The sequence below is a fragment of the Leucoraja erinacea genome, chromosome 6 (assembly GCF_028641065.1).
Source record: "Leucoraja erinacea ecotype New England chromosome 6, Leri_hhj_1, whole genome shotgun sequence".
NCBI classification, from domain to species: Eukaryota; Metazoa; Chordata; class Chondrichthyes; order Rajiformes; family Rajidae; genus Leucoraja; species Leucoraja erinaceus.
The window spans coordinates 42,653,697-42,676,704 of NC_073382.1; the positions used below are offsets into that span (position 1 = coordinate 42,653,697).

The 23,008-nt window shown below is 42.6% G+C and overlaps 2 protein-coding genes across 2 annotated transcripts; both read right to left on the bottom strand.

The window, feature by feature from the left end:
• Positions 1-929: 929 nt before the first annotated feature.
• Positions 930-6,746, bottom strand: rfxap (regulatory factor X-associated protein). Its single transcript, XM_055636825.1, has 3 exons — positions 6,154-6,746; positions 3,765-3,881; positions 930-2,462 (listed from the first exon to the last, which is right to left on the bottom strand). The coding sequence occupies exons 1-3, from the start codon at positions 6,568-6,570 to the stop codon at positions 2,355-2,357; spliced, it is 642 nt and encodes a 213-aa protein (XP_055492800.1). The 5' UTR covers positions 6,571-6,746; the 3' UTR covers positions 930-2,354.
• A 133-nt stretch (positions 6,747-6,879) lies between these two features.
• Positions 6,880-19,633, bottom strand: ccna1 (cyclin A1). The gene is made up of 8 exons (XM_055636824.1): positions 19,290-19,633; positions 18,060-18,309; positions 17,482-17,609; positions 15,699-15,922; positions 15,399-15,603; positions 12,223-12,336; positions 9,426-9,559; positions 6,880-9,342 (listed from the first exon to the last, which is right to left on the bottom strand). Exons 1-8 carry the CDS (start codon positions 19,449-19,451, stop codon positions 9,270-9,272), a joined length of 1,290 nt encoding a protein of 429 aa, XP_055492799.1. The 5' UTR covers positions 19,452-19,633; the 3' UTR covers positions 6,880-9,269.
• Positions 19,634-23,008: the final 3,375 nt, after the last annotated feature.

A 23,008-nucleotide genomic window follows, 5' to 3' on the forward strand; every position in this document is an offset into this window, starting at 1 on the left:
GTAGTTAAGGCAAGGACTATCCCAACATTTAAGAAACAATTGGACAGGTACATGGATAGGACATGTTTGGAGGGATATGGACCAAACGCAGGCAGGTGGGACTAGTGTAGCTGGGACATGTTGGTGGGTGTGGGTATGTTGGGCCGAAGGGCCTGTTTCCACACTTTATCACTCTCTCTCTATGACTGTATAACTTCCAAAAGTCTGAAAATCTGATAATGCAGCAACTCCAGCTAAACTCCTACTAAATTTGGTGGATTATCAGTTTACTGTAAACCCTCCTTACTACGGACTTCTTTATAATAGATTTCAGTAACAGCGGATGGACCTACTGACCTTCAGCCCTGGCTCATACTGCCTCCCCAGCCTCTTCAGAGTCAAAGCTACCGCCACCATGAAGCCTGATGCCACCACCACTATCGACAATCCTTACCTGAACTCCGGCCACCCGCGGGCCACGACCAATGGCTCTGCCTATCCTCGCCTCTCCCCCGGCTGCTGTCCTGTCCTGTCCTCGGGTTTTCTCTCCAGGGCCATCAACTCTCCTAGATTCCAAGCCCAGTCCCAGGCCGAGAGTCCGGAGAAGGGTCTCGACCCGAAATGTCACTTAATCACGTTCCCCAAAGATGCTGCCTGACCTGCTAAGTTACTCCAACACTGTGTGTCCTTTTGTGTATTAACCAGCATTTGCAGTTCTTTGTTCTACTACTTATACAATGATACTCTATTACTTGATTTATCCCTTACTCTGTTATCGCGTCAATCAACAACAACAGACACCATTTCTCTCTCTCCCCCCCCCCCGATGATCTGTTATAAGGGTTAAACTCTCCCAGGGATAGTTTAGTATCCATTATACTTATAATTTTATCACTAATGTGCTTTAATTTCTTGATGATGCAGGAGTCCGATATTCAAAAATCAAACGATTATGAAGCCACAATTTATTGAAAGACTATATTTTACAAAATATGGTTAAAAAAGACTTCACCTTTAAATAAATAAATGTCATTTTTCCTGAACAGTATTGAACATTGACGATTACATTGTAAAATGCTAAATACACGTAGCCAGAAATTCAAACTTCCTTCTGAACTACATCTAATTACAAGTTCAATGCCATGAAGGAATTTCTTTGGGGTGGAAGATTGCAACCTTCATGTTGTCCGCCATGTTTCGACTAATGCAATCAACTCGACGTGCACAAACGGAAGATCAAATAGAACAAGTTGTCCAACAACTTTAGGCTGTGCACGGCACACGAAAGAAGAAGAAGTGGAAGAAGAAGAAGAAGAAGAAGAAGAAGAAGAAGAAGAAGAAGAAGAAGAAGAAGAAGAAGAAGAAGAAGAAGGAATTTCTTTAATCAGAGGGTGGTGAATCTGGAATTCAGTGCCACAGATGGCTGTGCAGGCCAAGTCATTGGGTATTTTTAAAGTGAACATTGACAGGTTCTTGATTAGTACGGGGTCAAAGATCATGGCGAGAAGGCAGGAGAATAGGGTAGAGGGAAAGATAGATCCGCCATGATGGAATGTTGGAGTGTTCGATGGGCCAAAAAGCCTAATTCTGCTCCAATGACTCATGAACATGCTTGACACTTGGGGTAGAAATAAACTTCTTTGCAACAGCGTGTGTGTTCAATATTGATTTCCATATTTTACTTGCTTATCTAACCATATTTAAAAAACTGCTGTGTGAAAGCAGAGGATAAATATCCTAAAGATGCAGAACCTAAACTGCAGAGCTCTGTTGCCTCACTTCGACATCCTGGTTCGACAAGGTTCATAACTTTTTTAAAGGGTGAATCATTATTGTATGAAAAAGTTCTGATTTAAGACAATGGTTATGTTTTTGTTTGAGTCCTTAATCAGAGCTTCCTCAGATGTTTCACATGTAGAATGACGCACATTGCCCAGGCAAGGTTAAGGGAGCATTTGTTATTAAACACAGTCACCTGCTTCCAAACTACAAATGCTCAGCATTGATCACAAAGTCCTGCAAAATAAAATTGTCTTTCACTGTCAAAACCATCTTTCACTGTCAAAAGCACAATTCACAGGGGAAAATGGTATTGGTAAAAAAAACATGCAAATTAGCTGAATTTTTCAAATGTACATAGACAGAGGTTTTAACCAAACACTCCAAGTATTTCACGAAGTAGAAGTTAACCATGATCATTATATTTCTTAGTTCATATTTAAAAAACATGTTAATGGAGAGTTATAGTGAAGTTAAAACTGGGAATGCAAAAAACTGCAAAAAGGAATGATGAACATATTTCATTCCCACCTTCTTTGCGTTTAGTTTTTGATTTTTAGTTTTTTGATTTACCAACCAGTTTTGCAAAGAAAACATCACATAGGTGCTTCTTGAGACTGCTGACGTTGAGAATGGGCTTGGCTACTCAGCAATCTTTGCTGTTCTTGTAGAAACTGGATGACTTCTGGGCTTCTCAATAATGACTACAAGTACAAAAAAAGCAATAAAGATTAACAAAATGTCACAATATAAGTTTCTCTATAATCACACAATAACATTCTACCCCTGATTCCATCAGTCTCAAGAAAGTATCTAGGGAGGGGGTAGTTTAAATGGGAAGGGATAAGTTGTGGAGGGAGCAGTCTCTGCAGAAGGTGGAGATGGGAAGATGTGATTTGTGGTGGGATCACTTTGGAAGTGATGGAAATTGTTTTTTAATTATATTGGTATATATCGGCTAAGTCTGCAATTAAAATGGGCTAGGGACCACTTTTATAAAGTGACTGCACGTATACTCAAAACATTAATCAAATGTTTCTGTAGATCTGCTAAAGTATCTAGGAACACAGAATATGTTAAACATTCAGTTTCCTGCCAGATCCTTGACATTCCAATTACATTTTTTGATTTGATTAATTGATTGAAAGATTCAGCGTGGAAACAAGCCCTTTTGCCCACGAGTCCGCACTGATCATCGATCACACTAGTTCTATACCTGTATTATCCATCTTTCTCATCCACTCCCGACACACTAGGAGCAATTTGCAACGGTCAATTAAACTACAAACCCATACGTCTAAGAGGTGGAAGAAACCGGAGCACCCAGAGGTCTCAGGGAGAACAGGCAAACTCCACACACGGAAAGCACACAAGGTTAGGATTGAACCTAGACCTTTTGTGGGAGCTGTGCTGCCATTTTCTGTGAAGACTAACTTTCAACTTGAATATTTGGCAATGCTAACAATGAACAAAATTACAATGAATATTCCACTGGTTATGGTTGACTCCAATTCAAACTAGAAATTCAAACTGGAATGGAAAGTAATTTATATAGCAAATCAAAAACAAAAAAAACGTCAGATACTGAAAATCTGAAACAGAAAATTCTGGAAGCAGTCACAGCCAAAATTCTTATGAAGGGTGTCAGATCCGAAACTATAATTGTTTCTCAAAGACTGCCTGACCCGCTGAGAATTTCTAGCATTTGCTGTTTTAATTATGTTGGTTTATGTTGGCAGCATTTGGATTTGATGAGTTTATGACAGGAGACTTGATGGTGCTTGCATGACAATAATTATGTTAAAAGAACAATATTTCCCTTCTTGAAATAAATTATCAAATAATTCCATCATTCCCAGAAACTGGCAGAAAACACGCGGAATTACAGGTTTGTCGGAGGCAGCAATACAACGTATAATTACGAGATGGGACTAGCGCACATTAAGGAAACACGATTAGCTCCAAGCGCTCGCATGCGAGTGAAAGTCAGTCACAGAAAAACTCACCAATCTCTTTTGATTTAAAACCTGCTCGAGAAGACTTGCTTTACGGCTTGCTTGGTGCACGACCATGCAGCTCAGGCGCTGTTTGGTGACAGACGTGGGTCTTTCATCTGTGTCATCCTACAGAGCAAAAAGAAGCAAGTAACACTTTCACTAAGCCATACCCTATGCAAAAATGCTTTATCATTTCATGTTTTTGGAATGTAGCATTGTCAACAGGCATGTTGCACGCTGCTTGATCCCTGAATTAGTCTGAAAAGGATCAGATAATCTATTTCGAAGCAGTGATAATCAAGAAAGGAATGGAGAGATATGGATCATGTGCAGGCAGATAAGTTGTTGGTATCATGTTCAGCCGAAGGGCCTGTTCTTGTGCTGCACTGTTCTATGTTCTATATTGTATTAGCTACATAAAATAACTCCATTGATCTTCAAACCGGTGATTTTTACAACTCTCTGCTTATCCTTGATAGATAAATCAACTTTCTGATATTTAGCATTTATAAACAAAGAATGGTCTTCATAGCTAATTGTGCAGCCAGATTGTTATTCATTTAAACACAATGTTCTTGCTTGAAGTTGCTTCATGCATTATCGACAGCGATAACATTCAACAGTACAGCACAGAAACAGGCCTTTCGGTCCACAATGTCTGTGCCAGACATGCTACAAAGAACATCATTATCTGCTTGCATAGAATACTTCCCTGCTTATCCATGTGCCTATCCAAATGTTTTAAATGCCACCAACGTATCTGTTTCCATCACCACATCTGGCAGCTTGTTCAAGGCACCCACCAGCCTCTGCATAAAAATACGCAAATATCGCAAATATGCCTCGCAAATCTCCTTTAAACTTTGCACCTCTCACCTTAAACAAGCATCAATAGCTTTGTTTCTTTGAGGGAATCTATGAAATATAAGGAGTGAACATTGAGTTCTTCATAACTAACTAAACTCTGCTTTCCTGCTTTTTGTGGACGTAAAAAAATGACCATGGAAGATGCTAGATTAGTGGAAAGTGGCAGCACAAAAGAGTCATAGGGTCATACAGCATGGACAATTGGGAAACTGACCAACATGCACCATCTAAAGTAGTCCCAACTGTCTGAGTTTGGCCCATATCCCTCTAAACCTATCCTATCCATGTACCTGTCTACATGTTTCTGAAACCTTGCGAAATTCTGCACAGTTTCAATTATGTAAACCAACAGAATAATGGCTGATAATTACTGAGAACATTCGGTAACTCAATGATAAATGCATCACACAATGATTAATTACACAAGAAATTGCAGATGCTGGAACCTTGAGCAAAACATAAAGTGCTGGAGGATCTCAGCGGGTCAGGCAACATTTGTGGAGGGAATAAACAGGTCAAGTCAAAACCCTTCCTCAGACTGATAGTAAGGGAGGGGAGAGCTGAAAAAGAGAGGTGGGATGTATTTAATTCCTCTCATCCGATGCCCGTTTGTCTATTTTTCACCTCTAACCTTTGTCACTTATTCCACCCATCTGCCAATCAATCCCATTCATCTATCACTTTCTAGACTTTGCCCCACCCTCACCTCTTTTTTCTCGAGATCTAAAGAAGGGTCCCAACCTAAAACGTCGTCTGACCATTCCTTCCACAGATGCTGCCTGGCCTGCTAAGTTACTCCAATATTTTATGTTTTGGTCTTCTTCCACGTTGCAACTTGAGATTCTGTGACACCAAGCTCTGCATTCGGCAACAAATAACATGCCAGCAATCCAAAATCTCAAAAGGGCCCAAAGAACTGCATTGTAGCAGAAACAACTTTTCTACAGAGCGCCAAAGGTAGGAAATTAACACCTAATACAACAAAGACACATAACACAAAGTACTGGAGGAATTCAGGGAGTCAGATCCTGTCCTGAAATGTTGCCAGTCAGTTTGAAGAGGGTTGCCTGTCCATTTCCTACCACAGATGTTGCCTGGCCCGCTGATTTCATGCAACACTTTATGTTTTTCTGCTCAAGATTCTAGCATCTGCAATTCCATATGTCTCCAAAGACCCAATTGACATGAGTCCCGTGACATCAAATATCTTAACATCATGACACAAAGTACAGGAGTAATGCAGCGAGTCCGGCAGCATCTGTGGAGGGGACGAGACAGGTGGTGTTTCGGATCGGGGCTCTTCTTTGGGCTAAGGCTTCTTGGGACTAAGGCTAAGACCTCATTGGACTAAGACCTTCAGACTAAGTCTGGAGAAGGTTCCCGATTTAAAAAAAAGTTGTCTGTTCATTCTCTCCCCACAGATGCTGCCTGACCCACTGAGTTCCTCAGAGACACTCAGGGTCCAGTGTCTGTATTTCCTCGTGACTCCACAGATCCAATGGAACTGAGTGCAGTGAAGGAAGGTCCTCACATCGCTCTTGTTGGTGCCGGACATGGCCTGCACGTTCTTCTTCCTCTTGTACTTGTCCTTGTATGTCTTGTTGCGGTGTTTCTTGCACATCCATGGCTTCCTGGGTTTGGCCACCTGGGTGGTGGTCTCCGTGCACCCCTCGTACACACACTTCCTGGGCACCCTCTCGCTCTCTCCGCTCTCATCCTCGTCCTCTTCGTCCTCCTCCTCCTCCTCATCGTCGTCCTCCTCCTCCTCATCGTCGTCCTCCTCCTCCTCCTCCTCATCTCCCGGGCTCTCCCTGCTCTCAGGCGTCTCTCGGGTTCCCTCTCCCTCACCATTAGCAGGGGCTTCGCCACTGGGCACAGCCATAGTGGCCGTGCTCGGGGGGCAGGGCGCAAGGGTGGAGGGTGGCGGACTTGGCCGGACACTGCTCATCGCTGGGACCTGGGCAACAAGCCCCGGGCGACGGGCATTGGGCAGAAAGCCTTAGATACCGGGCCTTGGGCTACAGCCCTTAGGAACCGTGCCCCGCCGACCTGGTCCTTGGCAATGGCGCTTGGATACCGCCGGCCCCCTGACAACCGGCCGGGAATCTCGCGCGATTTCAGACGCTCGCCTCCTCCATCGGTAGCTCCGCCCCCGCCGAGCATGCGCAGAGGCCAGTACGCGGGAGGATTGCGTCATTCTTTTCTCCTATCGAGCATGCGCAGAGAACAATGTGCAGGGGAAGAGGAGCATGTGATCTCTTCTCCATTTTGGTGATGGAGGCCGGGGCAGAAGACCAACAATTAGCTTAACTCTCACACCGTCTTCAACAAACCTAGCATCTGACCACAGATACATAAAGAGATAGAGATAACTATATAGTGTGGACGTGGAGGTAAATATCTAGAGATAGAAATATAGACATTAATATAAAAGTAGTATCGATGCTGCCTCACCCACTAAGTTTCTCCAGCATCTTGTCTACCATGGATATGGAGATGATATAGATATAAAGAAATAGAGATTAAAGTACGAATAAAGTGAAAAATGTAAAGACGTAAATATAATGAGATACTATATAAAGAAATAAGAGTAAATATAAAGAGATAGAGATAAAGATAAAATGATGCAGAAGACAAAGAGATGTATTGAGATAAAGATATACAGCTAAATATAACTTTCTAAACCTATTGTGCTACGCCAAAACAATTTCATTTTGGTACAACATTAAAATGCTCTTGAGAGAGATAAATGTTGGTACGGGAGTCAAGTGTGTTTGGTTGTCTTATGTACTACTAACAAATGCTTGCCACAGCTTAACAGGCCTACAAATGCAATAGACAAATAATTTATAATACAATAAATTAACAATCACAATACTAGGTAGCCATAAGTGTACAACCAAAGTTTGTAGTGCAACCAAAGACAGTCCGTAAAAGATCAAGTCAAGTCAAGTTTATTTGTCACATACACATACGAGATGTGCAGTGAAATGAAAGTGGCAATGCTCACGGACTTTTGTGCAAAAGACAAACAACCAAACAAACTATAAACACAATCAGAACACACATATTCTTTTACATAATAAATAATGGAAGGAAAAACGTTCAGTAGAGTTAGTCCCTGGTGAGATAGGCGTTTACAGTCCGAATGGCCTCTGGGAAGAAACTCCTTCTCAACCTCTCCGTTCTCACTGCATGGCAACGGAGGCGTTTGCCTGACCGTAGCAGCTGGAACAGTCTGTTGCAGGGGTGGAAGGGGTCTCTCATGATATTGTTGGGTCTGTAGTTGCACCTCCTGATGTATAGTTCCTGCAAGGGGGCAAGTGAAGTTCCCATTGTGCGTTCGGCCAAACGCACTACTCTCTGCAGAGCCTTCTTGTCCTTGGCAGAGAAATTCCCAAACCAGATGATAATGTTCCCGGACAAGATGCTTTCCACCGCCGCTGCGTAGAAGCACTTGGAGGATCCTTGGAGACACTCTGAATTTCCTCAATTGCCTGAGGTGGTAAAGGCGCTGCCTTGCCTTACTCACTAGTGCTGAGGCGTGTGATGCCCATGTCATATCCTCAAAGATGTGGACTCCCAGATATTTAAAACAGTTCACCCTATCCACAGGATCCCCATTTATCCTCAATAAATATGTCCTCGGATGATGTGCCCTCCTAAAGTCCATGAAGTCAATTGCTGAAGTTAGGATTGTGCAGTGTTCAAGAGCCTGATGGTTGCTGGGAAGCTTTTCTTAAATGAGCAAAACTCAAATTTAAGAAAACTTGTCCTTTTACAAGGCCACAAGCAAAAGGGTCAGATACTGTTCACTATCTCAGTATACATGACAATTGCAAAGATGTGCAGGTTTGTAGGTCATTTAGCCCCTATAAGTTGCCCCTAGTGTGTAGAAGAGAGTGGATGAGAAAGTAGGATAACATGGAACTAGTTTGAACAGGTGGTGTTCAGCATGGCCTCGATGGGCCAAGAGCCCATTTCTATGCTCTCGAATTTAACAACAGCATTGCACAGTTTTGCTTCATAGCACTGGAAACCCAGGTTCAATCCTGATCTTGGGTGCTGTCTGTGCAGTTTAAACATTCTCCCTGTGACCGTGTGGCTTTCCTCCCACAAAGGTGTACAGATTTACAAGTTAATTAGGTTCTAAATTGCCCATGGTGTACAAGAAGCCGGATAACATAACTGGTGTCAACAGCTGATCAATGGTCAGTCAACATGGTCCTTTCCCATGTTGTATCTAAACTAAAACCAATCAGATTGCATTTCACTTGTTTAAAACATCTTGACCAAAATAACCAGGATCATAAAGGCAAGTTTAAAACGCTTTATTGGTTGTCCCAAAGCAGAGCCTAATATACATTCATTTCTATAATCTAAGTAATTTCTGCTAAAAATGTTAGAAATGATATTTGCATTTAAATTACTATCCATGAAAAATTCATTCACTGAAAATGTTAAATTAAGTTAACTTCATGGAGTGCTTAAATAAAAATTAATACTGTAGATAAAATTGCACGTTAAAATAATTTACAAGTCACAGTCCAAGAGCAGCCGAGAGCCACAGGAAGTTGTCCAGCAGCAGTCTAAAGTGTTAATGTTGCCATGAATATTTCAGTCTTTGGTGGTTTCCATGCTCCATTTTCATCCTTCAATTGCACTTGAAAATTCTAGAGGTAAAGTTGCTGGGGGTTCAATGAGGGAAATTCCAAGGTACCTGAAGAGAGAAGTGGTACATTTATATTAAAAAAAAAAAAAAAAATTGCAGACTTCATACCCAATTAAAAACCCAAAACTTACTTTGAGCTCTTGTACTTTTCTTTAATCGCTTGCTGTGGGTGAAACCTTGCTTGAAGGAATGTTCTGTGCAAGTCACTCAGACAAGGTAGAATATCAAGCAAAGAGTAGCCAGTGAATGCAGCAAGAGATTCTGGCTGTCAAAATAAAAATTACACTAAGTAGTTTAGTGATCTAGCTTTGTCTAAAGTTTCAAATGTTGTGCAAAATTGCATCCAAATCTTAAATGCTGGAGTAACTCTAGGTCAGGCAGCATATATGGAGGGAATAGATAGGCAATGTTGTGGGTGAACACCCTTCTTCAGACTCCCCTAAACTACTCCAGCATTGTGCCTGCAGTTCCTTTTAATTACATCCCAAATGCTGCACATTGAAATCTTAAACTGTAAAAGGTTAGTGAAATATTCTAATGGGCCTGATGGTCTGCATCCCAGGGTACTTGAGGAAGTGGCTCCAGAAATCGTGAACGCATTAGTGATAATTTTCCAATGATCTATAGATTCATGATCAGTTCATGTGGATTGGAGCGTAGTTAATGTTATTCCACTTTTTAAGAAAGGCGGGAGAGAAAACAGGGAATTATAGACCAGTTAGCCTGACATCGGTGGTGGGGAAGATGCTGGAGTCAATTATAAAAGATTAAATAGCAGCACATTTGAATAGCAGTAACAGGATGGATCTGAGTCAGCATGGATTTACAAAGGGATCTTCTGGAATTTTTTGAGGATGTAACTAGGAAAATGGACAAGGGAGAGCCAGTGGATGTAGTGCACCTGGACGTTCAGAAAGCATTTGATAAGGTCCCACATAGGAGATTAGTGGACAAAATTAGGGCACATGGTATTGGGGATAGAGTGCTGACATGGATATAAAATTGGTTGGCAGACAGGAAACAAAGAGTAGGGATTAACGGATCTCTTTCAGAATGGCAGGCAGGGATTAGTGGGGTAGTGCAAAGCTCTGTGCTGGGACCGCAGCTATTTACAATATACATTAGGATACCATGGGATTCAAAGTAGCATTAGTAAATTTGCAGATATCACAAACCTGGGTGGCAGTGTGAACTGTGAGGAGGATTCTATGATAATGCAGGGCGACTTGGACAGGATGGGTGAGTGAGCAGATGCAGTTTAATGTGGATAAAAGTAAGGTAGTACTTTGGCAGCAAAAACAGGAAGGCGCATTATCTAAATGGTGTCAAGTTGGGAAAAGGAGTACAACAGAATCTGGGGGGCCTGGTCATCAGTTAATGAAAGTAAGCATGCAGGTACAACAGGCAGTGAAGAAAGCAAATCGCATGTTGGCCTTCATAACAAAAGGATTTGAGTATTGGAGCAAAGAGGTCTTTCTGCAGCTGTATAGGGCCCTAGTGAGACCACACCTGGAGTAGGGTGCAGTTTTGGTCCCCTAATTTGAGGAAGGATATTCTTACTAGGGAGTGCAGCGTAGGTTTACAAGGTTAATTCCCAGGATGGCAGACTGTCATATGCTCAGAGAATGGAGCGGCTGGGTTGTGTACTCTGGAGTTTAGAAGGATGAGAGGAGCTCTTATTGAAACATACAATTAAGGGTTTGGACATGCTGGAGGCAGGAAACATGTTCCCAATGTTGGGAGAGTCCAGAACCAGGGGCCACAGTTTAAGAATAACGGGGAAGCCATTTAGAATGGAGAAGAGGAAACACTTCTTCATACAGTTGTGAGTCTGTGGAATTCTCTGCCTCAGAGGATGGTGGAGGCTGGTTCTCTGGATACTTTCAAGAGAGAGAGAGAGCTAGATAGGGCTCTTAAAGATAGCAGAGTCGGGATATGGGGAGAAGACAGGGTCGGGGTACTGATTAGGGATGATCAGCCAGGATCACAGTGAATGACAGTGCTGGCTCGAAGGGCTGAATGGCCTACTCCTGCACCTATGGTCTAATGGTTAGTATAGGTTCGTATAGGCTTGGTAGGCTGAATGGCCAGTTTCAATGCTACATAATTTCATAAAAGATACACCCCAAATAGAGCCAGAATTGAACAGCGTCAAGTGATTATTTATTTTCAGTTTTAGAGATACAGTATTGAAACGGGCACCTTTGGCCCACTGACTCCATGCCAACCATTAATTACCCATTCACACTAGTTCTATGTTATCCCACTTTCACATCTACTCTCTACACACTAGAGGCAATTTACTGAGGCCAATTAACCAACAAACCTGCACTTTAGGATGTGGTGAAAAGAGCATTCAGGGAATGCATGCAAACCAGAGAGATCAGGACTAATCACAGATCTTTGGTGCTATGAGGAAATGACTATCAGCTATGCCACTGTGCTGCCCCATTGTTCATTATAGGATAGATTGTCATGAGCTGGTCTTGCCCTCCATATTGGGCAGACATCCAACAGAGGTTACTAATTTAATTATTTTTAGGCAAAGTCCACTGAACTCAAGTGATCACACCAACCTAGGTCCACGCCTTTCAAATTAAGCAGCTCAATTTAGTACACAGATAAGCATACACATCTGAAAAGTTTGATTGGGCTGTTAGTTTTAGTGATCCGGCATGGCCCACTAGTTCTTTCCTACATGCTAGGGACAATTTACAGAGACCAATTAACCTACAAACCCACACATCTTTGGGATGTGGGATGGAATCGGAGAACCTGCAAGAAACTCATGCAGTCACGAGGAGAACATACAAACAGCACAAGGTTGGGATCAAACCCGGGCCTCTGGCATTGTTAGGCAGCAAGTCTGCCACTGTGCTTATTGTTCTGGTAATTTTGTTGTACTTTGGTCAATAGCATAATACTTGCCCAAAAAGCTTTATTGATCGTATAGTTTGCCAAGCAGTAAGCAGCTGCTGCTGTCAGAGAGGGCATGTACTTGAGACACACATCTGCTTCTGGTAAACTCAGTTCAGCGATATACTGTAGATTGAAAAAACATTGTTAGCTAGTTGACTAATTTGACATTAAAGTCTTGATCTCTGGTAATATACTTCAAGTTAGATCACGTTGTGATAGTGCCTGCCACAACCATCTTCTTTGGTAGCTCATTCCATATACATACCATTCTTTGCAAAGAAATAGTTGTCCTCCAGGTTCCTATCAAATTTCCCTGCTTACCTTAAACCTATGTCTTCTTGTTCTTGATTCCCCTAGTATGGGTAAAAGACTCCATGTATTCATCCTATTCTGCTCATTATCTTGGACACCTATAAGATCTCCCCCCGTGTTCCAAGGAATAAAACCTGCTCCACCTCTCCTGATAGCCCAGGCCCTCGAGTCCTGGCAATGTCTTAAATCTTCTCTGCACTATTTCCAGCTTAACAACTTTCTTATAACAGGGAAACCAAAATTAAACAATACTTCAAATGTGGTCTCAATGTTTTGTGCAACTATAACATGACCTACCAACTTTTATACTCAATACTCTGAATGAAGGGCAATGTGCCTGAAAGCCTTCTTCACTGCCATATGTGACGCCACTGAAGGAAATATGTACCTCCACTCCTAGATCCCTCTGCTGTATAACACTCCCTGCCATTCACTGTGAAGTTCCTGCCCTCGGGAATGTGGCCATTATTAATGCAGTCTGGTAACTACAAGATACAGAAAAGCAAAAATGATTCCATATAAACCTGCATCTGCAAAGTCCTGGCTTAATTCAGCAGGTCAGCCAACATTCTGTAGCATATGGATAGGTGACATTTTAGGTTAGGACCCTTCTTAAGACTGGTTGCAGCAAGGAAAGAAAGCTGGGAAAGAGGTGGCTAGGACAATGCCAGGCAAGTGAAAGGTGAAAGGGTTCAACAGATGAGTGGACCAAAGATTCTAGATGAAAAGACAAAAGGGCAAGATAAGGAGAGAAGAATGAAGTAAAGCTGGAAGAAATGTAGGTGGAAGGGGACGAGGAGGATTAGCCAAAGCTTGCATTAGCCAAGCAAAATTATTTGAAGTACTCAATTGTCACAACCAATACCATTATGGAATTTTCAAACTGCACCTTCATTCACTATACTTATATCTTGTATGGCAATTGTAAAAAAGATCATTACCATATGTGGAAAAACTATTTGGCATTGCATGGTTTTCGAGCAGCATGGAATAGAAGGATAAGGATCATGTTATATATTTTCACCATATTTTGTTGTGCTGCAGCAGTAAGAATTGCATTGTTCAATCTGGGACACATAATAAAACACTCTTGACGTACAAGCAGATGAGATTAGTTTATCTTGGCATCGTATGCAGCATGGATATTGTGGGCTGAGGGGCCTGTTCCTGTGCTGTCCTATTTTACTACATACTTCGTATTGTGGACCATTAATTGACTCAACGGCACTCCTTACATATGGGATAATGATTTTACGTTGGTAGTTTAATAATCAAGGAACAAACTGGATTAGTCAAAGTAGAACCCATTGCCTTAAATGTTATTTTTAATAAGACCCAATCTGCAACTAATGCGCCATAACCTGCCTAATTATTTTTTTTTGCCATTGAGATGCAAAGTATTCAGAAGCTGACAACTATTGAACAAATTATAGGTGGCTTGCGATTTCAGTTAATTGGTTGATTCAGATTACCATTTGGCACAATTACTTCTGTTTCCATATATAATTTTAACTGTCCACCATTAAATTAAATCCAAAGTGTCATGACCTGAACCGTCATCAGTCTATTCCCTCCCCAGTTTCTCCATTGATGTTGTGCTCAAATTTTAGCGTCTGTTCTTATGCATGTCTCCAAATATAGGTTATAAAAAAAATTAAAAATAAATATTAAAAAAAGAGCTGGAGTAAATCAGCCGATCTGGCAGCATCTCAGAAGATCATGGATAAGGTGATGTTTTGTATTGCATCTGAAGAAAGGTCCCGACTCGAAACATCACATATCCACATTCTCCAGAGACGCTTTCTGACCCAGAGTTACTCCAGCACTGCTTTTGTAAACCAGGAAGAGCAGGAGGAACTCAGCATATATATAAAATACATATATTATCTAGGAGCATTGTGTTTAGAGGTCTGTAAAGGTGCAGCAAATTAAAAAAAAAAAAAAAAAAGTAATTGTAGACACAAGGAACTGCAGTTGCCGGTTTACCAAAAAAGCAAAATGCTGGAGTAACTCAGGTCAGGCAGTATCTTGGAGAAGATAGGTGACATTTTTGGATGGAACCCTTCTTCAGACTAAATTAGATACTCATGACTTTAAAAAACAGATTTCCTTTCAATCAAAAGATCCACCTCTTAGAGAGTCAAGAGTGTTTTATTGTCATATGCTCTGAAATAGAAGAATGAAATTCTTACTTGCAGCAGCACTGCTGGATCAGTCAGCAACTCCTATCTTGCACTTCAGAAAAGAGTGCAGAGAAGATTTACAAGAATATTGCCAGGGCTTGTGGGACTGAGCTTTAGGGAGAAATTGATTGGGGAGGCTAGGACTTTATCCCTTGGAGCATAGGAGGATGAAGGGCGAACTTACAGGGGTGTATAAAATCGAAAGGGGAATTAATGGGGTGAATTCCTTTGCCCAGGGTAGGGGGTTTAAAAACAAGACATATGTTTAAGGTGAGAGGGGAAAGATTTAATATGAACCCGAGGGGCAACATTGTCACTGAGGGTGGTGAGTTTATGGAATGAGCAGCCATAGGAGAGTGTTGGGGCAGGTACTATAAGAGCATTTAAAATATATTTGTACAGATACTTAGATTAGAAAGGTCTAGAGTGCCCAACAGGGGCAAATGGGACTAGTGTCGATGAGGCATCTTGGCCCACATGGACGAGTTGGGCCGAAGGGCCTGTTTCCATGCAGTATGGCTCTATGACATCCAAATCTTCTATGAACACAGGAGATGTATACAAAGTACTCTAAAATACATAATAAACAAAAAGTTCCAAATATATAAAATGACAAATAAATGGACAGATACATAGACCAGTCTTCAGCCAGTTAGCAAGTTTGTGTGTTCACAAACCAACAACACATACCATGGCCAAACTTCCCAATTCTCCACCAATGCCTTCGTCCTTCAGGAACTGTGTCAGGAACTGGTTGACAGTGGGCACGGTCACATCAAAGCTCAACACCTTGAGGAGGAGGTGTTCCATGCGCAGAAGTTGCTTCTTTGTGTAGGTGTCGTCTGTGATGTAGACAAACTCATCGATCTCTGGGGGATAGATCTCCTCATATTTCCTAAAGATAAGATAGGTCAGGTAGCTCAAAGTTCTACACGCTAGACCATTAGAGCTTACAAATTGTGGTTTGTTTAAATTTAATTAAAAACTTACGATGCCACCAGCATGGCCGCTATCCCAACGAGCTGCAGCTTCCCTCTCAGCACTGACATGCAGGATAGGAACCTGTCCAGGTAGTTTATTGCCAGGTACAGGGTTTCAGTTTGCAGATTATACTCCTCGCTGACTTCCACCAGCCAGTCCACAAGGATAGAACGCATGCTGGCCGTTATGTCAGGCTGCTTCCTCATATAAGCAAACTTTGGCCTACACCTTACCTGAAAAGGTTCAGAGTTGTTTGTAAATTTGTATTTGAATATAGAACAGCACCACCCTTTGGTCCAACTCATCCATGCTGACCAAGATGTCCCATCTAAGCTAGTCTTACTTGCCTGTTTGGCCCATATCCCTCTAAATCTTTCCTGGCCAAAGAACATCAAACAGTACAGGAACGGCCCCTTCAGTCAACAATGTCTGTGCCGAACATGAAACCAAGTTAAACTGATCTCGATGAAAACACGGAGGACCGCCGTGAGGAGGGTGGGGAAGAACAATGGAGGACCCAGCATTAGGTTGGGGGAGGAGGGGGGTGGGAAGAACCTGCCGTGAGGAAGGTAGGAGAACAATGGAAGACCCGGCTTGGGGGGGGGGGGGGGGGGGGGGAAGAGGACGACCACTGTGAGGGACGTGGCAGGAGAACAATGGGGGACAAGGGGAAGAACAAAGGACAATGGGGATCTGGCGTGGGGGAAACAAACAAAAGGAAGAGCCGGCGTGCTTTATAACTTTGTCAGCGCCGTAGGTGGCTGCTATTTGTATACATTGGGTATGCTTAATGGCAATAAAGTATTCCATTCCATATGATCATATCCTTCTATATCCTGCATCAATCCAAAAGCCGTAAATGCCAGTATCGTATCTGCCTTCACTGCCACCTCTGGCAGTGCATTTCAGCCCCCTCACTTTATAAAAAAAAAAATAAAAAATAAAAAAACTTGTCCTGCACATCTCCATTAAACGTTCTCCCTCTCAACTTAAAGCTATGCCCTCACCACCCTGGGGAAACGGTTCTGACCGTCTACCCTATCTATGCCCCTCAATTTTACATCGCATCGAATTAGTTTTGCCTTTCATTGTTGCTTGCTGCACCCGACACCTCAAATGTGACTTGGAATTTGTGGGTGGCAAACAGGAAAATAGTGAAAAATTAATGTACAATAAAAAAAGGCTGTAGAGTTTCTAGACAAAGTTTGATAAAATGTTCTCCCAAGGGGGAAAAGTTAACCTTGTGTTGAGATTCTATGAAGGTAACATTCCCATTCAGTAAAGACTGCAGAAGTTTACCAGAATGTTGCCTGGACTAGATGGCATTAATTTCAACGATATTGGATAAACTTGGATTGCTTTCTCTAGAGCGTCAGTGGTTGAGGGTGGAACTGCAAGAAAACTGTAAAATTATGAGGCACAGATATGGTAGAAATGTCAAAGAAGTGGGTATAACTTCATGGTGAGAGGGGCAAAGTTTAACGGAGGTGTACAGGGAAAGTTTAAAAAATGTGTTGGGGAGGGGCTTTAACATGCTGCCAGCGGTGGTGGTGAAGGCAGTAGAGTTCAAGCTTTTAGATCGGCATATGGGTATGCAGGGAATGGATCGTGTGTAGGCAGTGGTTTTTATTTAAATGGGCATCGTGTTCGGACATTGTGGGCCTAAGGGCCTGTTCCTGTGCTGCACTGTTTTATACATCACGTATAGAGGCCAATTTTACAAGTGGTGATATAGCGGGGGTACGGTTGCAACCAACACCAGTTTAAGTAAAACACACCACGCAGAACTTACTTCGGCTTCTCGAAGATAGTGATAAATGTCTTCTGCGTACTCTCCCGCAGCGAGAAAATCAGCACGATCACCGGAATCGTCGTGAGAACGACGAGAGCGGATCGACGAATCCACGACCATGGGTGAAGCTGCAAAGAAGAAGGCGTGGGAAGCGGGTCATACAGGTAGGTTGGTGATTTTATTTCCCGAAACGGCAAGACGATCTTCAATAGTGCTTTATTGTCATTTGTCCCGAAATGGAACAATAGAAAACAAACAACAAAAATGTGTATCGGCAATTACTTCATAAAGTTAAAAAACAGCAGTATGGTGATACTGGGATTTGTAACGGGTGGCAGGCACAGCGGGCGGAGCCGCGGCCTTACAGCGACAGAGACCCGGGTTCGATCTTGACCTCGGGTGCTGTTTGCGTAGAGTCTGCACGTAGAGTCGCGTGGGTTTCCTCCCATGGGTTGTGGGTAAATTGGCCCTAGTGTGTAGATTAGAAAGTTCAATAACAGAACTGGTGTGAATGTGAGATCACTGGTCGGCTTGGTCGTTTCCACGCCACATCTCGAAAATAAAACTCTTGCAATTACCTTCACTGAGATCCAGGTACAAAGAGTCGCCCCAGGGTTTAGAGATGTGCCCAACCTCCCCCAGTTTAGTTTCCAACTCGGATGTCAGGCTGTACTCTGATATTTCGACCTCATCCTGGACTTCCTCCTCCATGTAAACACTGAAGTTCGGGTTCGATACAAACGTAATCGGGCACTCCGTAAAAGCGGTGCTGCTCTTAACAGCGCCGGAGCCATGGTCCGCTGTCAATGCATTGGGTTTTGCCGGCACCTGGAGTAGCAAGTAGAGAGAAGCATTAAAGAAGCACTGTCGAAGAAAGAATGCTGGTTTACACAAAAAGACAATGTGCTGCAGTAACAGCGGGCCAGGCAGCATCTCTGGGGAACATGGATGGGAGACGTTTCGGGTCTGGACTCTTCGGATTGATTACTAAGATAAAGTACAGTTTGAAGAGAGGTTCCGACTCGAAACGACACCTATTCGTGTTCTCCAGAGAACATAACGCTGTTAAAACGGAATGGTGCAGCACAAGAACAGGCCCTTCGGTCAACAATGACCCGAACATGGCGCCAAGACCATCACATCTGCCTGCACGTGATCTATATCCCTCCATATCCATGCGCCTGTCCAACAGTCTCTTAAACGCCAGTATCGTTTCTGTCTCCACCACCACCCCTGGCAGCGTTTTAGACACACTGACTGTAAAAATAAATAATTCCCCACACATCTAGTTCATAAATTCTGGGAGCAGAATTCTAGGCTATAATGTTCATCAAGTCTACGCCATTCAATCATGGCCGATCTATCTTTCCTTCTCAACCCCATTCTCCTGCCTTCACCACATAACATTTGACACCCTTACTAATCAAGAATGTGTCAATCTCCACCGTAAAAATATCCATTGCCTTGGCCTCCACAGCCGACTGTGGCAAGACATGGCAGATTTAGGTAATTGAGCCCATCGAGTCTACATCGTTCAATCAAGGCTGATCTACTTTCTTTTAAACCTCGCCTCTCTCATCTTAAAGTGATACCCTTTCATCTTTGCTTTTACCCCATCTGAAAAAAATAACCGTCTCTCTGCATAAAAAAATACCCCGCAAGTTTTATAATGACCATAAATTGATTTCTTATAATTCTACAATAAAATGCATCTTTAAAATTTTAAGTCGAGGCAAAAAAGTAACAAACATATGTATAATAGAAAATACATAGTAATATAGTAATCATTTCAACCAAATCCATGCTACCTGACAGAGTGAACGTTTCTGCTGCTCGTTTTCATTTAACACCCCCAAAACGGTTCGTTGCTTTTGAAGAACGGGGCAGTGTTGTGGGACGGAGCAAATGTTTTCCTGGTTGGCGTTGCGCTTGGCAGCGTTGTTCCTGTGCATGGTTGTGACTGGTAACATTTGCCTATTTATTTTTCTTTGTTTTCGTTTTCTCCCTTTTTGTTTTCGTCTACTGCTCCTTGTACCACTCCACACAGCTAGTGTAGGGCGCAGGTGCTGGGTGTATATATATGGGGCACCAGTCTAATTGCTGAGCCGGCGCTAAACCACTAGCTCCCGGCCCATCCTGCAGCAAATTACTTTCAATCAGCCCGCGTCTATTGAATCCCACCAATCGCCTGCCGTTACCGCATCACGTGGCCGGTAGCTCCATGGCAACGCAGGACGCCGCCGCTTTCACGTGACTTCCGCGGTCGCCCCTGCGCCTGCGTGTTACTAAGGGGACGGGAAGGGCTGGGAATTGACATCCACCTCTGGTCTAATTAATGAGAGAAAGCCGCTAATCCCCAAGTGTTGGTTCCAAATTAGGGAGATGTTATTAATGGTTCACAAAACAGAATGTGTATCTTGTGGCATAAACACCTACCTGATCAAGAATAGAATATGGCTAGGGTATTATTAACATAGAAAAATCACATTACCAGGCCACAAGCTGTCAAAGGAGGTGGACACAAAGAACTGCAGATGCTGGTTTCTAATAAAAGACACATAGTACTGGAGTAACTCTTCAGGTCAGGCAGCATCCCTGAAGAACATGGATGTTTCAGGTCTGAAGAAGAGTCCCGACATGGATCACCTATCCATAATAGACTTAGACTTTAGAGATACAGCACGGAAACAAGCCCTTCAGCCCACTGAGCCTGCACTGACCAGCGATCACCTCACACACTAGCACTATCCTACATCCGTAGGGACAATTTACAATTTTACCAAAGCCAATTAACCGACAAACCTGTATGTCTTTGGAATGGGGGCGGAAACTGGAGCACCCAGAGAAATGCACTCCAGAGATACCACCTGCTGTGTTATTCCAACAATTTTTTTTTTTTTTACAAACCATCATCTGCAATTAGAAACATAGAAACATAGAAATTAGGTGCAGGAGTAGGCCATTCGGCCCTTCGAGCCTGCACCGCCATTCAACATGATCATGGCTGATCATCCAACTCAGTATCCCGTACCTGCCTTCTCTCCATACCCCCTGATCCCCTTAGCCACAAGGGCCACATCTAACTCCCTCTTAAATATAGCCAATGAACTGGCCTCAACTACCCTCTGTGGCAGAGAGTTCCAGAGATTCACCACTCTCTGTGTGAAAACAATTCTTTGTGTCTGTAAAAAAATCCAGGTTTGTTGAGTGTAATATTGAAGAAAAGATGCACCATGAAACAGATACCATAGCAACCAATGAAGATAGAAGCAATAAACAAAAATGATTAGTAGGAAATTAAAAAAATTTAAATGGAAAAGCAGAATCGAAGTTATGTTTGATGATTGCTTTTTGGGGATTTTTGTAATAGAGTATGGCTGAATGCGAAGCGATTGAAGAAGATTTTACCTGGACTCGAGGGACTAAGCTATAGGGAGAGGTTTGGAGAGGGCTCAGCTATTTAAAATGGTGATGAGGAAGAAGTTCTTCTGTCTGACGGCTATGAATCTTGAGACTTCATTAACCATGGAGCCACAAAGGTTGAGTCTGCTTTCTGCCTCCATATTCAAGATTGAAATATGGACCTTAGTCAAAGGGTAGATCAGCCACAATCTCATTGAATGGTTGACTAGACTCAAGGGATGATATGGTCTACTCCTGATCCTATTTTATATACTTGTATTCATAGTTTGTTCACTTTTTGCTTTTAAAGTTCAAGTTCAAGTGAGTTTATTGTCATGTGTCCCTGATAGGATAATTAAATTCTTGCTTTGCTTCAGCACATATAACATAGTAGGCATTTACTACAAAACAGATCAATGTGTCCATATACCGTAATATAAATATATACACACATGAATTAATAAACTGATCGTGCAAATAACAGATAATTGGTTATTAATAATCAGAGTTTTGTCCGAACCAGGTTTAATAGCCTGATGGCTGTGGGGAAGTAGCTATTCCTGAACCTGGTTGTTGCAGTCTTCAGGCTCCTGTACCTTCTACCTGAAGGTAGGAGGGAGATGAGTGTGTGGCCAGGATGTTGTGGGTCTTTGATGATACTGCCAGCCTTTTTGAGGCAGTGACTGCGATAAATCCCCTCGCTGGAAGGAAGGTCAGAGCCGATGATGGACTAGGCAGTGCTTACTACTTTTTGTAGTCTTTTCCTCTCCAGGGCGCTCAGGTTGCCGAAGCAAGCCACGATGCAACCAGTCAGCATACTCTCTACTGTGCACCTGTAGAAGTTAGAGAGAGTCCTCCTTGACAAACTTACTCTCCGTAAACTTCTCAGGAAGTAGAGGCGCTGATGAGCTTTCTTGACAATTGCATTAGTGTTCTCAGACCAGGAAAGATCTTCAGAGATGTGCACGCCCAGGAATTTGAAGCTCTTGACCCTTTCAACCATCGACCCATTGATATAAACGGGGCTCTGTGTCCCCATCCTACTCCTTCCAAAGTGCACAATCAGTTCCTTGGTTTTCTTAATTTAAAGGATTCTTTCTGTGCCAACATGATATTGTCATAACTACTGGCCAAAGGGTTTAACTGCTATTTCAGTCCTAGATATTTATATATATACAATGCTTTCTATCATATTTAAAAGAGACACAGTGCTGGAGTTACTCAGTGGTTTTCTTGTAAACCAGCATCTGCAGTTCCTTGCTTTTACAAATTTCCCAGATATCAGACCTTTAGATGTTACATTGCAAATTTAAAACAAAACCATAGTTTAATACAAAAAAAAAATTCTGAATTGATTATAATAAACCAATTATGATGTTAGACTTCAGGTGTTTCAGATGCTCGTTAATTTATTATGTGTTCTGTTAAGAGGTAGAGACTCACCAGTTCTATATTATCCCACTTTCTCATCCACCCCATACACACTTGCAGCAATTTTCAGAGGGCCAATTAACTGACAAACCCACATGTCTTTGGGATGTGGGAGAAAACCAGAGCACCCGGGCAAAACCCACTCAGTCACAGGGAGAACATGCAGACTCCACACAGACATCAGCTGAGGTCAGGATCAAGCTCAGGTCTCTGGTGTTGTGAGGCAGCAGCTCTACTAGCTGCATAACCGTGCTGCCCTGCGTCAGTGTGAGACAAAAGGATTGAAGAGTTGCAAATTGTGAAGTTGGAGGAAGGAATGTAGATGGAAGGGGTGGGAATAAATAGGTGTGAATCCAGGTGGGGCACAGGGGAGAGGGGAGTGGGTTAGGGAGGAGAGAGGGGAGAGGGGAGAGGGGAGTGGGAGTGGGGAGTGGGTTAGGGAGGAAGAAGGGAGAGGGGGAACTTGACCTCCACAGCTGTCTGTGGGAAGAATTCCATAAATTCACCACCCTCTTGACTAAAGAAATCTCCTTTCGAAAGGTACATCCTTTTATTCTGAGGCTATGGCCTAGACGTTCCCACTAATGAAAACATCCTCTCCAAATACACTCTATCAAGGCCTTTCACTATTCGGTAAGTTTCAATGAGGTACCCCTCATCCTTCTAAACTCTAGGTTTAGCAAGGTTAAACTAA

Coding starts and splice junctions, on each gene's coding strand:
- ccna1 (XM_055636824.1), bottom strand. CDS start 19,451: ATGTTACCAGTCACAACCATGCACAGGAACAACGCTGCCAAGCGCAAC. Junction 15,604..15,698: donor GCGGCCATGCTGGTGGCATC/GTAAGTTTTTAA, acceptor TCTTATCTTTAG/GAAATATGAGGAGATCTATC. Junction 9,343..9,425: donor GAAAAGTACAAGAGCTCAAA/GTAAGTTTTGGG, acceptor TTCTCTCTTCAG/GTACCTTGGAATTTCCCTCA.
- rfxap (XM_055636825.1), bottom strand. CDS start 6,570: ATGAGCAGTGTCCGGCCAAGTCCGCCACCCTCCACCCTTGCGCCCTGC. Junction 3,882..6,153: donor CCGGCACCAACAAGAGCGAT/GTGAGGACCTTC, acceptor TTTGCTCTGTAG/GATGACACAGATGAAAGACC. Junction 2,463..3,764: donor TTTTAAATCAAAAGAGATTG/GTGAGTTTTTCT, acceptor TTGTACTTGTAG/TCATTATTGAGAAGCCCAGA.